General features: G+C 42.6%; 1 protein-coding gene across 1 annotated transcript in view; it reads right to left on the reverse strand.

The window, feature by feature from the left end:
• The window catches only part of QRFPR (pyroglutamylated RFamide peptide receptor), a 633745-nt gene that overhangs the window by 310013 nt on the left and 306026 nt on the right, over positions 1 to 17706 (reverse strand). The window contains exon 3 of the mRNA XM_085641574.1: positions 10433 to 10494. Coding sequence (XP_085497700.1) covers positions 10433 to 10494 — 62 coding nt within the window. The remainder of the gene's footprint in view (positions 1 to 10432; positions 10495 to 17706) is intronic.

The following is a 17706-nucleotide window of genomic DNA, read 5'->3' on the forward strand; positions in this document are numbered from 1 at the left end:
TAGGGCACCCGGACCCACAGTGGACAGTTTGAAACTGGGTGAGATGACTGGCTGGTGTTCACTGTGTTGCGGCTGTAGCAGGAGTGGTGCTTGGCGTGGTGGCAACCCACCTGAGTGGGAGCCGGTGATCTTTCCCTACCGCCACTGATCGAGGGAGCTTGCGTTCAGGAGGCTTCCGGCATCGTAGGCCGGGAAGAGCGGTAAGCTGCCTTGCCTGTTGTCGCCGCATCTAGAGCAAGCCTAGTGGATGAATCGGAGCAAGTCCTGCCGGTGTAGCGGGGTACCTTCCCCGAAATATACGGTGTTGGTTTCTTGGTTTTGCTGCCTTCCGCCTCAGGGCGTCGACGGCGGTGAGACGCGATGAGGGGGCGGTCTTCAGTGAGATCAAGCTATTAACCCTTTCCTCTCCGCCTAGCGCTCAAGCCTGTTACGATTCCTTCGCTGACAGGCACAGCTTTTGTCACTCGCAGTGATCAATACTATTGAACATTCTCTTGGTGTGTGAAATTAATTGACCAACCAATTACATCAAGTTGATCTTACGTATGCTGTAAATGATTTTGAAGCTTTTCCCACTGTAACCACGAGGCTGCAAAATATCGTGAGAGTTGTCTCTACCAAGTAAAATATATCCTGCTGTCTACGTAAAGTAAGCCTGCTGTCCAGCCTTAATTAAAGCCTGCTCCGGGCTTCTCTAGCGCAAACGTCCTATTCTCTGAGAACACTGAGACTATATGCAAAGAACACACATTTCAATGTAAGTGAGTGCATCGCGGCTACTACTGTGACACACACACATTAATTCATCGTGTGTCATGTTGTAAAATTTGAGCATCAGGCTACAACTGTGACACACACACATTTATTGTTCGTATGTCAAATATTTACGAAATCCATCCCTGCCTTACTCCTTCCCCATTCCCTCGTATTTGGCATCACTTTTGCTGGCCTAGCTCCTGTATTGTGACTGCTACTGCAGGACCTTGAAGCCTTTGATGTAGAGTTTCTGTTTAAACCCATCTACTGTTGTTATCCTTTCAAGCCCTGCTTGGTGTAAGCCCTCACTGTCGTAATGGCCAGTGCAAATATGTCACAACCATCCACGTTCCTCAACGAAGTTGGAGAGCCACAGCTACCATGGAAGCAATGGTTCGGACTACTGGAGTCCTACCTTATAGCGATTGGGGGGGAATAATTCTCTGCTCTCAGAAAACTACATGCCCTGCTCCACAACCTAAGGATTGAAGGGCGAAAAACATATGACAATATCTCGGCAGAATAAGGTGAGGATAGCGATGACGATGAGAACGTCTACCTAGCGGCAGTCAACAGACTGGAAAAACACTTTGGTAAAACGATTAACGTGGTGTTGGAAAGGCATAAGTTCTTTTCTAGGGTACAGGGTAGGAATGAGAAGGTTAAAACGTACATTGCGGCCCTCAAAGGCCTGGCCTACACGTGTGATTTTGACGCACTGCAAGATTCCCTGATTAGGGATCAGTTGGTAAGGTGCACCAACAACACAAAGATACAAGAAAGACTATTAGTCGCTAACCCCGACCTTAAACAAGCTATAGATATAGCAGTAGGAATTGAGCACACTGCGGATTGTATGGTAGCAATGAAAGGGGATGGAGACAAGAACGCAGAAGTAAATGTAAAAGGTAAACCATAGATCAGTAAGGAGAGCAGGAGCAAAGGTCCCAGTGGGTTTCCTACATGCACCAAACTCAAATGTTATAGATGCGGTAACCCTACACATCTAGCTAATTTTGCAGGGTATCAGGCCAGATCGGTAACCTGTCATAAGTGTGGAAGGAGAGGTCATTTTGCCAGGATGTGCAAGGATCACCAAACCAAATCTGCTTTGATCATAGAACAAGATGCCCCTCAAGAAGAGTTTTCCAACTAAAAGATGGCGAAAAGTCTAACAGCTTCCCGTCTTGTAATATCACCCTAGATAAGAGAGAGCTGACGGTCTTTGCTGATTCCTGCTCACCCTATATATTAGTGGAGGCATTCACTAAGTTGTTTCCTTCGTGGCGACAAAGTGCACAGCCTCCTGACATACATCCTGGGGGTTACAATGGGGACCCCATACCATTGATAGGCATGACAACTGTGAACATCGAGTTCAAAGGGAGGAGTACAGTGGGCAAAATTTACATCACACAGAAGGGATCCAATTTGTTGGGTTGGAAATACCAGAGGGAACTGGGCATAAAGTTAGACCTCAATAGCCCCGACCAAGTCCTTCTAGTTGACCAGTCCGTGGGGGGGACAGAGGTCTGCAACGACTTCCCCAAGGTCTTTACGGACAAACTAGGCCTACTAAGGAACTATCAGTATTCTATTAAGCTTAAAGCTAATGTTAAACCAGTGGCCCATAAGGTAAGATCAGTACCTCACATGATGCAAACACCCCTCAGAGCAGAACTAGATAAAGTCCTGTCACAAGCGGTCATTGAGCCCATAGAAAGCTCGCAGTGGTTGGCTCCCATTGTTCTCACGACTAAGGCGTCCATCAAAGAGATCAGGTTATGTGTGGACCTGAAGGACCTTGACAGTAACATATGGGTGGACAGGCACCCTCTGCCACGCATTCACGAAGTTCTCACCTTAATCAAAGATGCTAGCTGTTTCAGCGTATTAGACCTCTCGTTCGCCTACCACCAGGTGGAACTACACCCTGACTCCCGCCATTTGACCTCCTTCATAACACCACTGGGAGCATTCCAGTACAAGCGCATGCCCTTTGGGTTGGTATCAGCGGCCGCTGCCTTCCAAAGGATTATGCAACACGTGCTAAAGGACATTCGGTGTACCATGTGCTTCCAGGACGACATCCTCATTTATGGAAAAAACCTGGAAGAACATAATACCATCTTGAGAGAGGTACTTAGCAAACTGGAGGCGGCGGGTTTAACCTTAAAGAGAGACAAGTGCCGCATTGGGGTAGGGTCTGTCGAGTACCTAGGCCACACCATTTCCCAAGATGGAATCAAACCCAAGGTTGACCTAGTTGAAGCAATTTAAGGGACTGCTGCTCCATGTTGTGTTGAGGACTTGAATTCATTCTTGGGGTTATCAGAATACTACGCAAAGTTTGTTAGGAATTATGCAAGCATTGTGGAACCCTTGAGGGCTTTACTCAATGGAAGGACCCCATTTGTGTGGAGCACTGAATGCCAAGCGGCGTTTCTTGCAGTGAAGGAGAGCATTGCCTCAGTCCCGTCGTTGGGCAGATTTGACCCCACCAAGCCTACTGTCCTGTACACAGACGCGAGTAACAAAGGGTTGGGTGCCAGTCTCACCCAGATGGTAAACAGCCAGGAACAAGTGATAGCGTTCGCTTCTCGCGCCCTCAAAGGAGCAGAAACCAATTACTCCATTGTGTAAAAAGAGGCGCTAGCATGTGCTTGGGCCATCAAACACTTCCGCTTCTTTCTGTGGGGCATTCCCTTCACTGTGAAAACCGAACACAAACCCCTCATGTATGCGTTTACTACCAAAGGGTCTGAAAAGACCACACCCAGGATAGCGAGGTGGATCTTGGGGCTGGAAGGGTACAACTATATTGTTAAGTACATGCCAGGTTCTAAAAATGTAGTGGCGGATTTCTTATCTTGCTCACCCATGGATGTTGATGACTGTCCACCTCATGTTGAAACTGATGATGTAATTTTGAAGTTATCTAGCCTTAAAAAAGATGAATGGGAAGAGTGTGTAAGGAATGATGAAGAAATGAAGATCCTTAAAGACTGTATAGTCAAGGGGTGGCCTAAGGAGAGAAGCAAAGTCGCCGCATCTTTGAGTGGGTTCTGGGATGTAAAATTGGAACTTAACATCCAAGAGGGGATGGTTTGCAGGGGAGAAAAAGTTGTTCCACCCGTAGCACTGAGACAGAAAATTGTGGACCTAGCCCATGCTGGCCACCTGGGGCGCAGTCCGACAAAAAATACAATAAGACTGGACTACTGGTGGTCAGGGATGGATACTATGGCGGAGAGAACGGTGTGGGACTGTCTTGAATGTTACCGTTCAGACAAGATCCAACAGATGAGAAAACCTCCCCTATCTACGGTTACAGTGCCAGATAAACTATGGTCCAAATTAGCCCTGGACATTATTGGTCCTCTCAACCTAAAGTCCCTGAAGGAACAGTTCGTATTAGTCATGGTGGAATACCACACCAGGTGGATTGTATACAAGTGTGTGCATCAGATTGACACGAAAGAAATGATAAAATTCCTTAGAGACGTTTTCTTTGAGGAGGGGATTCCAGATATCTTGGTAACAGACAATGGGGTACCATTCACTTCAGAGAGTATGTCGGAATTTCTCTCTGAAATGGGTATCACCCACCACAAGACAGCGCTATATTGTCCCAGGGCCAACGGGTTGGTAGAACGTATGAATCCCATTATGAAAGAATGCTTGCAGCGTGCTGAGATTTTAGGCATTTCGGCAGAGGACACCTTGCAAGACACCCTTTGGGCCTATCGCACAGCCCCGAACCTGGTCACGGAAGTGTCCCCCTTCAGCTCACTTAAAGGGAGGGTTCCTAAAACCAGACTCTCACCTTCAGTAAAAAGACAAAACACCTATGAGGTGAACCGTGATGAGATAAGGGAACGTGTCACCAGTCATCAAGCCGAGTACAAGGTCAGATATGACGCAACTAAACATGTAAAATCTCACAAGAGCAAAGAAGGGGATTGGGTCTGCGTAGATCTTCCCAAACAATGTAGGAGGGAGGCCACAAGATTCTCAGAACCCATGAAGGTAGCCAAAGCGGGAAGAAATGTAGTTACCTTAACTAACGGGCAAACTTGGAGCATGGATAGAATTGTCCCTCACAGAGTGGCGCCTACCCCCCTTGTCAACCCTCCCGTGGGGGGGGGAATGCCAGCGCAACTTATAGGAGATCGTTAAGACCTATGTCTCTCCCTAGATGGGCAAGAGATTATTGTTTCACATAGATTATCCACTGTTATTACTGCATTATATGTGTATTGGAGTTATTGTCACTTCTGCATTGTCTCAGTTGATTCCTCATAGCAGCTTTGTTCCTGGTGATCCTCTCCTCCTCCCTTTTCCCTTCCCTCTGTAAGGAGATGTGTTGTAATCCACTTGGTACACCCCCCCCCCTTCCTCCCCACCCTTGGTACGAGCCAGGCAGGAATGCATGAACATTCCACAGTTGACTCCAGCTGACTAGAACCTGTGATGGTGTTGAGAGGGAATAAAGAAGACTCCTGTTAACTTACCTGTATGCTTCTTATTTGCAACAGTTTACCATCACTTCCATCGAAACTGCTGCTACCATGAAGACCTTCCATGCAGGGGCCTCATCTGATCCATATTCCCACCATGCCTTCACTACTGGTCAGAGAAGCACTAACACCCATTCTCAATGCCTCCATCGACTCAGCCACAGGACACCAGGAAACACACCTCCGTTATGCCCCTGATTAGAAACCCATCTGCTGACCCAGCCATGTTTTCCAACTGAAAACTCATCTCCCTCCATTCCTGCCCAAAGTCTTAGAGAAACTAATCAACTGATGCCTCACCAACCACCTCAGCAACCACCAGCTCCTCGACATCAAGCAGTCCTGATTCAGGCCCAACGACAGTACAGAAACAGCACTCATTGCTGCCACAGACAAAATCCACATGACCCTTGACAGAGGTGATGCAGAAGCCCTCAATCTGCTAGAATCGCTCTGTGACATTTGACACGGTTTGACACCCCAACCTCACCAGAAGCCCATATGAGAATGATATTGAAGGACCTGCTCTCCGCTGGATATGTTCCTTTTTAACTGACAGAATGCAAGCAGTCAGCCTGGCACCTTACTCTTTGGAAGCCAGCAAACTCATCTGCGTAGTGCCTCAAGGTTCATAACTCAGCCTTACCCTCTTCAACACATACATGATCCCTCTGGCCAAAGTCATCCTCACAAACAACAGCAACATTGTCACCAATGCCAACAACACAAAACTCGTACTCTACCTTGCGGACAAGACTCCCAATACACAAAACAAGTTAATCGCCTGCATTAACGACGTAGCTAACTGGGTGAAAGGCAACTACAGACAGGACAGAAGTAGTGATCTTCGGTAAGAACATAAGACAATAATACTCACAAAAAAGAAAAATACATTTGCAAACAAATCAATTGTGTCCAATGGCCTAAGTTTGAAGTACATACCACAACATTATATATGACTTGCAAATAGCGAGATATGCTTTAAATATGCGGGTACAATCCTGGATGAAACAGCGCCGCAAGGATTCACCTTGAAAAAAAACAACCACTTTCATGAATGTGATACATCTCCGTAACCCTTTAACAAAATATGTTAGTTTCCCTCTCCTGTCAGTGGATTGAGGTTGGGTGAGTTTTGGAATGTCTTCTCTGTGCTTTGTTGGCTGCTCTTCCAAAAAGTAACATAGGTCATTAAATAATTCAGTTGGAGTATTCAATGGAGCCACTATTAGCAGGCATGTACCGCTGTGCTCCCAAGGGGGAGCTAAAGAAGTGCAGAATCTAATGGTAGAAGCTGCCCACAACATGACCGACAGACATACAATTTCAGTTGAATGTGAGTTCAGCGAGTTGAATAGAGTTGAATAACATTTAAAAAGTGAAGTTTATATTAGAACATATTTTGGTACAGTATGGAGGTACATTCAATGTACAAAGCAGGGAAGATGGGATGTTACCTGACAATACACTATTCTTCTGCGATTGTTATGGTTAGATTCTAGTGATCTTCAGACATGCAGCATAGCTAGGAACCATTCTCACCCACCAGTCCCTAAAAACAGATACAGCAAAAGACTTGAAGTTGATGGACATCTTCCATTCTGTACATAGTACAACTTCAACATTTAATTCTGATTTAACTACATCTTTCTCTTGTTTTCTTCCACATTTTTCAAATAGCTTTTTAAGGCACAGTGACAGAACGTCCTGTAAGTAATTACATATGATACCCGGGCACTCTGCGGAAGAAAGCCTCCTGAAAAGGCTTTTTTTTTTTAACAAACACTTAGAAGAGCCCCTACTCTTTCACTGTCAACTGAGTGAGTGTGTGTGCGCGTGCTTAAAGTCAAGTTACATCTGGGCAAATCTTGAATGGCAAGTACACAACTAAATCACTTATTTAATTCGTGAATACTTATGTGCTATCTGATCATCATCATAGACTGATGACAACATATGAATTAACTTGTCAAAATGATGCGGAACAGAATAGTATTTGTAAAGTGAACTAAACCCGAAGGCATCCAACAGCTAGTGTTGGTAAGGAAAAGACCAAGGAGCTGCAGTCAAGGAAGGGAAAAAATCCAGGTTTTAAGTTGCTTACAGAATATCAAGGAGTCCATTCTCACAATCTGAACAGGCAGAGTTTTACATAATTTAGCTGCCGCTACAGAAAAGGAGCAGCCACCCCACCTGGCTTTGCAGATTTTGAGAATGGTCACTGCCCTGAGAGATGATGATCTGAGAAGTCTTCTAGGGAAATACCAGTGGAATGCTGTTCTAAAAGGTGCAAGCTTTTGATGGTGAAGAGACAAGTAGACCATTCAAAAAGATTTATAGATCACCCGCTTTCTGACTGGCAGTCAGTGAAGGGAGCGAATTCCTTCCCTCACTGAAAGATGTTTAGGCACATTCAGGACTAGACTGGCTACCGCATTCTGAATGACCTGTAGTCCAATTAGTGGGGACTTATTGTGGTTCAAGTATTAAGTGTTACAATTGTCTAAAAGATTTAATCAAAGTGCTAACCACTGCCACGCGGAGTTCAGTTGGAATAGGAGCAAATATCTTTCTCAAGGTCTGATAATGAAGAAGCAGGAGCTCACAGTCCTGCTGACCTGGATGTCAAAAGTAAAAGTGTTATCAAAATTAACCCACACGATTTTAGGAGATTCAACTGATGTTGGTAAAGGACCACAGGTCTCTGGCCACCAAAGTTTAGACCACATGAATGCTTTTTCCCAATAACCAAGATCTCCATCTTTTCAATATTCAATTTTAAGCAATTGTCCTTTATCCAGGTACTAATGCCATTCATCAGTTCGTCCATTATTTGAACTTGTCTGCTACCTGCAGCAGATACTCTGGTATGGAGATAATAATTTGAGTGTTGTCCATATAGCATAACACCTGAAAGTCGAACGAGCGCACCAGTCCCACGAGAGGGGAAGCATACAGATTGTATAGGATGGGGTAAGGGAGGTTCCCTGCGTAACCCCACAAGGGAATTTAAAAGCCTCAACTCTAAAATGATCGCAGCTGACAGGTTGCTGTCCATTAGAAAGGAACACAGAGGAACAAAGAAAGTCCAGAGCAGCGGGCCTCACACCTGCCTGATGTAATCTTTGGACCAGGTGGGATGGTGATATTGTATCAAATGCCGCTGGCAGATACAATATTATCAGAATAGTGGTGTCCCCTTGGTCTACATGGTAATTAATGAAATCCGGGGAAATAATAAAGTCAGCCAATGCATGATTATAACATTTTTTAAGTATTTTTGCCAACATGGGCAGTAAAGAGCTAGATCAAAGGTTTCTGAGGCCTGCTGGGTCCCCATTTGGTTTCTTTTGAAGAGAAAGAACTATTGCTTCCTTCCAAAGATAATGATACACTCCCATTGTTAATATTCAATTGAAGACTTTGACCAAAAAAGTTTCAATCTGATCTGGGGTGAGCTGTAAAACCTTTTGTGGGCAGGGATAATCAGATGAGCTTCATTTCATGTTCATCAGGAGATTTTTTATTTGCAAGGAGAAAATAGGCGGCAGGAATAAAGACAAAACTGCGGGGGAGGCCAGGTTAGCAGGGTCAGCCATGTCAAATGAGGGAAGAGGAATATCCTCATTGACGTTGAAGTCTGAATAATTCTTCAGGATCTTTTTCTGACGTAGATAGCAGCACTGTCACACAAACTTTGTGAGCTCTCCATGGAGCAGTGGCATAGGAGTGTCGCCCCACTGCTTTCTCGCAGTGTGAGGAGAAAAAACATTTAAATGATAATATTTTTTTGTTATTACCATTTATATTTGCTTTGCTGGGGCTGCTCTGCTTAGGGAGGAGGGCAGAGGAGGTGTGGCTTGCCCACTCCTGAGAGCGCAATGACTGTTTGGTCGGCCCTCCCGGGCCGCCCAAATCAGTCATGTGCACTTTCCCCTTCTCTAGACAGGCTGCATTACAACCTGCTTAAGGGACATGCCCACCCCTCAAGCCACAGGCTGAGCGCTGGGTCACAACGCTCAGACCAATCACAACGCTGCATTGCAGCATGGTGATTGGCTTAGGGGAGGGATCCTGGCTGCCTGCTTCCTGTTCATGTCCGAGTCAGAGGCAGGCGAGCAGGAGCAGATTAGATGAGGAACCCGGCCTCACAGTAAATTTTTATTTTTCCTCTTGTTTTTCTTTTGCCCGCGTATCGACACCACCCGTGACACCCCCTTGCAGACACCCGTACGACCTCGCGCCCTCTTCCCCGCCCATGAGCCATGCCAGTTGCCGTTGCCATGGACTGTTGGTGTAAGGTTAGATTAAAATAGGTTTGCATTCAACATCATCATATTTTTTGCTGTACAGCAAATGTGAAAAGCATGAAACATTGTTGGAATAAAATAGTGATATTTTTCAACCAGTGTCTGATGACAAAACACATTCAAACTAATTTTCTATTTTTCTCTGCCAGCCTTGAGGAGGCAGGCGCTGTATTACATTCCCATTTTCCAACTTAAAAAGGGAAATATAATGGGCATGAAAACAACGCCAGCTGGGTGGCTCAGGTTGTGGCATTCATCTTATGAATACACCCTACTGAGTGATGGATGTATTAGATCACATAATATTATTATTAGATTGTAATATTGACAGAACTCCATTCACGATGCACCAATCTTGTCCAATTATGCTTGCGTTGCTAAGTGTTGCTGTGCCATTACTGTTATATCTGTTATTTGAAAGCCTTTGCTCAGCATGCAGGAGATATGTGGGTATAATTTGATGCATAACGTAAAATTCACAGCATTGAGATAAGCTTGATACCCTTGTCCTCCTAGGATGGCCTTGGATGGTTTCAACTCTATGCATTATTATAGGAAAACTGAGTAGCAACGACAAAAAATACCCTTGAAAAATAACAGTATCCTTTTCCACATTGATTTCTTTTCAGATACAATGTTAATTTTGTCGTAAGAGGTGTTACATTATAGTGCTGCAATTGTGTTTTTGTCACAGTGTAATTTGTTCTTGCTGTCGATAAAAATGTACATGGATGTGTGTAAAGTATTTTGAATAACGGAAACAGTAATCCATTCACATATAGCCAAAGCCTGCGTTGTTACTTATACACTATCTTTCACAAATTTAAAGTAAAAGTATGCACTTACCTCTAATCGCTGTACATGCCACATTGGCGCACCGACTATAGTGGCTGTCAGCCAGACAATACCTGCAAACAATTAACAAAAAAGCATATTGTTCATGTGCGATATACTATGGATTGCTAACAAATAAATGTAAACTTTCGAAGAAGATACTGTTAATGACTGATAATCTACATGCCCATGTAAAACTGACAGAGACTCTGATCACTTCGAGGAAGGGAGGAATCCGTCAATCAAGTGTCTGTAATATAAATATAATATATATATATATATATATATATATATATATATATATATATATATATATATATATATATATATATATATATATATATATATATATTACCTACTGGCGGTCGCCAGTAGGTAGTTATAGTTAGGACCTATTTTCCATAGGAAATCCGCAACATTCTATTCCCAATAAGTCTGGCGCCGGTTGAGGAATCTTCGCAAAATTTTCCAAACTTTTGGCCAGCTCCGGTCCGCTCCTATTCTGAAAGTTTTGTGGTGATTCGTCAAGCGGGGGCTGAGAAAAAAGGGGGGTCCCAAAACGCTTTTTCCCCAAGCAATTTCCCATAGGACCTGTTGACGCAGCTACAGCCCGAACTGCTGAACGGAATTACACCAAATTTGGCAGAAAGGTAGACCTTGGTTCAGAGTTGTGCCATTTGCTTAAATAGTGTAAATACGTTCAGTAGTTCCTGAGAAAATCAAAAGTAAAATCACATATATATCTGGGCGGAGCCTAACCACACATCTCATCATGAGATCTGATTGGCTGTCAGCACTTCATCAAAGAAGTGTTGGCAGCCATCTTGGGACCAATATACATGATAGCACCTCATTAAAAAGCATTGCAGTTAATAGAAGGTTTTAAGACTTTAGTTACATTATAAATCATTTGTTTGTGGTACCATACTCATTTTAGGAATTGTGGTATGTTATAAGGTGATTTTACCATGTGAAAAAGCCTTCTGCTGGGATATCATGAATCATGTTTGGGAAAAAACTATTTTCACATGCTTTTCCCACAGAGGTTTGGAAGGTGATCTATAAGCTAAACTGAGAGCATATTTTCTGTAAATTCACATTATCTTTCTTAGTCATGTGAGAATGAAGTCTGACATTCTCAGTAAAACATGTACATCCAACAAGGGCAGAGACTGTCAGTTGATTCCTTTGTGTTCTACTGCAGCTTCCCAGAGTGTTCCAAAGAACAACTAGAGCGCTAACACTCCTACTTATGATAAACGTATGGCACACCTGAAGCCATCTTGATTGGAGTAAAGTGGTAACTCTTAAAACATTTAATTTAAAAAGGAACACAATGAGGGGGTTCATTTAGCCATAGAATGTATGATTGGTGGTGCAGAAAGAAAAATTAGGGCACATTTTGAGAGACTTCTCAAATCCTCTTCTATTTCATTAAATAATTCTGACATGCAGACAGAAACATGCACTTTCAATACCAGCAGCAGACTTCCCTGGTGAGCAGTAGCTTTACTACAGTGATCTAATGAGCAACTAGAGTGCTAACATTCTGAATTTATGGCAAATGTGTGACACATCTGAATGCCTTCTTCATTGAATCAAAGTAAAAAACTGACAGTATGCCTACTGAGGAGACTGTAGTAAATGAGGAAATTAGGAAACTTCATAACAAGTCTCCCAAGATGGCCACCAGAGGCAAAAGAGCCCAAATGTAGCACAAATATCACCGAGATATAGCCCAAGTATATCCCAATGATAGAAATCCCAGAGTGTTTTAAAGAACAACTAGAGCACTAACAGTCTTACTTATGACAAAAGTATGGCACACCTGAAGCCATCTTGATTGGAATAAAGTGGTAACACTTAAAAGATTTAATTTGAAAAGGAACAAAATGAGGGGGTTCATTTTGCCATTGAAATTATGATTAGTGCTGCAGAAAGAAAAATTAGGGCACATTTTGACTTCTCAAATCCTCTCCTATTTCATTAAAAAGTTCTGACATGCAGACTGAAACATGCACTTTGAATACCAGCAGCAGACTTCCCTGGTGAGCAGTAGCTTCACTACAGTGATCTAATGAGGAACTAGAGTTCTACCATTCAGAATTTATGGCAAATGTGTAACATCTGAATGCCTTCTTGATGGAACCAAAGTAAACAAGCATTGAAAATGCAATAGGTCTCGCCCTTGTTTAAGTTAAAGCAATTCTGTTTGTAATTAGGTGGCTTTTTAGCTTTGCGTTTATTAGTGTTTTTTAAAATTTCATGTACATAACATGCATATATGTATATGTATGCATGCATTTATATTTGTATTTATATAGATATGCAGATTATATATATGTTTATATATGTATGTATATATATACACATTCATATATATAAATACATATGCATATATGTGCATATGTGTGCGTGTAGAGAGAGGTAGAGAGAGGTAGAGAGGTAGAGGAGTAGAGGTAGAGACGTAGAGGTAGAGAGGTAGAGGTAGAGAGGTAGAGAGTAGTAGAGAGAGAGGTAGAGAGTAGAGGATGAGTAATAGAGAGTAGAGAGTAGAGCGAGAGTAGTAGAGAGTAGTAGAGAGAGTAGCAGAGAGTGAGTAGGAGAGAGTAGTAGAGTGAGTAGTAGAGAGTGAGTAGTAGTGAGAAGTAGAGAGTAGTAAAGAGTGAGTAGTAGAGTGAGTAGTAGAGAGTAGTAGAGAGTAGTAGAGAGTGAGTATTAGAGAGTGAGTAGTAAAGAGTAGTAGAGAGTGAGTAGTGGAGACTGAGTAACAGAGAGAGAGTAGTAGAGAATGAGTAGTAGAGAATGAGTAGTAGAGTGAGTAGTAGAGAGTAGTAGAGAGAGTAGTAGAGAGTAAGTAGTAGAGAGTAGTAGAGAGTGAGTAGTAGAGAGTAGTAGAGAGTAGTAGAGAGAGAGTAGTAGAGAGTGAGTAGTAGAGAGTAGTAGAGAGTGAGTAGTAGAGAGTGAGTAGTACAGAGAGAGTAGTAGAGAGAGAGTAGTAGAGAGTGAGTAGTAGAGAGTAGTAGAGAGTGAGTAGTAGAGTGAGTAGTAGAGTGAGTAGTAGAGAGCAAGTAGTAGAGAGTGTTTAGTAGAGAGAGAGTAGTAGCGAGTAGTAGAGAGTGAGTAGTAGAGAGAGAGTAGTAGAGAGTGATTAGTAGAGAGTAGTGGAGTAGTAGAGAGTGAGTAGTAGAGTGTAGTAGAGAGTGAGTAGTAGAGTGAGTAGTAGGGAGTAGTAGAGAGTGAGTAGTAGAGTGAGTAGTAGAGTTAGCAGTAGAGAGCAAGTAGTAGAGAGTGTGTAGCAAAGAGAGAGTAGTAGAGAGTAGTAGAGAGTGAGTAGTAGAGAGTGAGTAGTAGAGAGAGTAGTAGAGAGTAGTAGAGTAGTAGAGAGTGAGTAGTAGAGAGTAGTAGAGAGTGAGTAGCAGAGAGAGTAGTAGAGAGTAGTAGAGTAGTAGAGAGTGAGTAGTAGAGTGAGTAGTAGAGAGTAGTAGAGAGCGAGTAGTAGAGAGTGATTAGTGGAGACTGAGTAGTAGAGTAGTAGAGAGTGAGTAGTAGAGAGTGAGTAGTAGAGAGAGAGTAGTAGAGAGTAGTAGAGTGAGTAGTAGAGAGTGAGTAGTAGAGAGAGAGTAGTAGAGAGTAGTAGAGAGTGAGTAGTAGAGTAGTAGAGAGTGAGTGGTAGAGAGTAATAGAGAGTAGTAGAGCGAGTAGTAGAGAGTAGTAGAGAGTGAGTAGTAGAGAGAGTAGTAGAGAGTGAGTAGTTGAGAGTGAGTAGTAGAGAGTGAGTTGTAGAGAGTAGTAGAGAGTAGTAGAGTAGTAGAGAGTGAGTAGTAGAGAGTAGTAGAGTGAGTAGTAGAGAGGGAGTAGTAGAGAGAGAGTAGTAAAGAGTAGTAGAGACTGAGTAGTAGAGTAGTAGAGAGTGAGTGGTAGAGAGTAGTAGAGAACAGTAGAGTGAGTAGTAGAGAGTAGTAGAGAGTGAGTAGTAGAGAGTGAGTAGTAGAGAGTAGTAGTAGAGTGTAGTAGAGAGAAGTAGAGAGAGAGTAGTAGAGTGAGTAGTAGAAAGTAGTTGCGAGTGAGTAGTAGAGAGTGAGTAGTTTAATTTAAAGGAACAAAATGAGGAGGTTCATTTTGCCATAGAAATTATGATTAGTGCGGAAAAAAGAAAATTAGGGCACATTTTGAGTGACTTCTCAAATCCTCTTCTATTTCATTAAAGAATTCTGACATGCAGACTGAAACATGCACTTTCAATACCAGCAGCAAACTTCCCTGGTGAGCAGTAGCTTTACTACAGTGATATAATAAGCAACTAGAGTGCTAACATTCCAAATTTATGGCAAATGTGTGACACATCTGAATGCCTTCTTGATGGAATGAAAGTAAAAAACCTGAAAGTATTTCCTACTGAGGAGACTGTTGTAAATGAGGAAATTAGGAAACTTCAAAACAAATAAGTCTCCCAAGATGGCCACCAGAGACAAAAGAGCCCAAATGTAGCACAAATATCACCGAGATGTAGCCCAATTATAGCCCAATGACAGAATGTTCCAGAGTGTTTTAAAGAACAACTAGAGCGCTAACAGTCTTACTTATGACAAAAGTATGGCACACCTGATGCCATCTTGATTGGAATAAAGTGGTAACACTTAAAACATTTAATTTGCAAAGGAACAAAATGAGGGGGTTCATTTTGCCATATAAAGTATGATTAGTGCTGTAGAAAGAAAGATTAGGGCACATTTTGACTTCTCAAATCCTCTTCCATTTCATTTAAAAATTCTGAAATACAGACTGAAACATGCACTTTGAATACCAGCAGCAGACTTCCCTGGTGTGCAGTAGCTTTACTACTACAGTGATCTAATGAGCAACTAGAGTGCTACCATTCAGAATTCATGGAAAATGTGTGACACATCTGAATCCCTTAGTTGATGGAATCAAAGTAAACAAGCATTGTAAATGCAATAGGTCTCGCCCTCGTTTAAGTTAAAGCAATTCTGTTTGTAATTAGGTGGCTTTTTAGCTTTGCTTGTATTAGAGTTTTTAAAACTTTCATGTACATACCATGCATATGTATGCATATATGTATATGTTTGCATGCATTTATATTTATATAGATATGCAGATTATATTTATATGTTTATATATGTATACGCAGAATGAGACGCACCCATACAGGGAAATGACACGGACTATTAGTCCCACAATGCAGTGCGTTCAAACTCATTGGAGTTTGCCCAATCCTGGGCGTTTATGGTTTAAATAGTGGGAGTGTCAAAGCGCCAAACTCAAGTTGAGCCTCTGAAGACGAGCGAAGGCTCAGAAACGCGTCAGGCTTTATACCGAGACATGAGGGCTGCAGACCGGCATGCGGTGATGTCTTCTACCCGCTTGGAACTGTAGTGCTGCTGGATGAGTGCAACCTTGCCTGTGGGCACTTTGGAGCTTTAATATATATATATACACATACATAGATATAAATGCATATGCATATATATGCATATATATATGTGCATATGTGTGCATGTACAGAGAGGTAGAGAGGTAGAGGTGTATGGGTAGAGGTGTAGAGGTAGAGAGGTAGAGGTAGAGAGGTAGAGAGTAGAGAGTGAGTAATAGAGAGTAGAGAGTGAGTAGTAGAGAGTAGTAGAGAAAGTACTCAGATAGTGAGTAGTAGAGAGTAGTAGAGAGTGAGTAGTAGAGAGTGAGTATTAGAGAGTGAGTAGTAGAGAGTAGTAGAGAGTGAGTAGTATAGTGAGTAGTAGAGAGTAGTAGAGAGTAGTAGAGAGTGAGTAATAGAGAGTAGTATAGAGTGAGTAGCAGAGAGAGAGTATTAGAGAGTAGTAGAGAGTGAGTAGCAGAGTGAGTAGTAGAGAGTAGTAGAGAGAGAGTAGTAGAGAGTAGTAGAGAGAGAGTAGTAGGGAGTGAGTAGTAGAGAGTAGTAGAGAGTGAGTAGTAGAGAGTAGTAGAGAGAGAGTAGTAGAGAGTGAGTAGTAGAGAGTGAGTAGTAGAGAGTAGAGGAGTAGTAGAGAGTGAGTAGTAGAGAGAGAGTAGTAGAGAGAGAGTAGTAGAGAGTGAGTAGTAGAGAGTGAGTAGTAGAGAGTAGAGGAGTAGTAGAGAGTGAGTAGTAGAGAGTAGTAGAGAGTGAGTAGTAGAGTGAGTACTAGAGAGTAGTAGAGAGCGAGTAGCAGAGAGCAAGTAGTAGAGAGTGTGTAGTAGACAGTGAGTAGTAGAGAGTAGTAGAGAGTGAGTAGTAGAGAGAGAGTAGTAGAGAGTGAGTAGCAGAGAGAGTAGTAGAGTAGTAGAGAGTGAGTAGTAGAGTGAGTAGTAGAGAGAGAGTAGTAGAGTAGTAGAGAGTGAGTAGTAGAGAGTAGTGGAGTAGTAGAGAGTCAGTAGTAGAGAGTAGCACAGAGTGAGTGGTAGAGTGAGTAGTAGAGAGTAGAAGAGAGCAGTAGTAGATAGTCTGTAGTAGAGAGTGAGCAGTAGAGAGTAGTAGAGAGTGGGTGGTAGAGAGTGAGTAGTAGAGAGAGTAATAGAGAATGAGAAGTAGAGAGAGTAGTAGAGAGTAGTAGAGTTGTTGAGAGTGTGTAGTAGAGTGAGTAGTAGAGAGTAGTTGAGAGCGAGTAGTAGAGAGTGAGTAGTGGAGAGTGAGTAGTAGTGAGTAGTAGAGAGTAGTAGATAGTGAGTAGTAGAGAGTGAGTAGTAGAGTGTGAGTAGTAGAGAGTAGTAAAGAGTGAGTTGTAGAGAGTGAGTAGTAGAGAGTGAGTAGCAGAGAGAGAGTAGTAGAGAGTAGTAGAGAGTGAGTAGTAGAGTGAGTAGTAGTGAGAGAGTGGTAGAGAGTCAGTAGTAGAGAGTGAGTAGTAGAGTGAGTAGTAGAGTGAGTAGTAGAAAGTGAGTAGTAGAGAGTAGTAGAGAGTGAGTAGTAGAGAGTAGTAGAGAGAGAATAGTAGAGAGTGAGTAGTAGAGAGAGAGTAGTAGAGTAGTAGAGAGTGAGTGGCAGAGAGCAGCAGAGAGTAGTAGAGTGAGTAGTAGAGAGTAGTAGAGAGTGAGTAGTGGAGAGTGAATAGTAGAGAATAGTAATAGAGAGTAGTAGAGAGAGAGAGTAGTAGAGAGTGTAGTAGAGAGTGAGTAGTAGAGAGTAGTGGCGAGTGAGTAGTAGAGAGTAGTAGAAAGTAGTAGAGTGAGTAGTAGAGAGTGAGTGGTAGAGAGTAGTAGAAAGTAGTAGAGTGAGTAGTAGAGAGTGAGTAGTAGAGAGTGAATAGTAGAGAGTAGTAGAGAGTGAGTAGTAGAGA

This window comes from Triturus cristatus, chromosome 2_2 (genome assembly GCF_964204655.1).
Source record: "Triturus cristatus chromosome 2_2, aTriCri1.1, whole genome shotgun sequence".
Classification (NCBI taxonomy): Eukaryota; Metazoa; Chordata; class Amphibia; order Caudata; family Salamandridae; genus Triturus; species Triturus cristatus.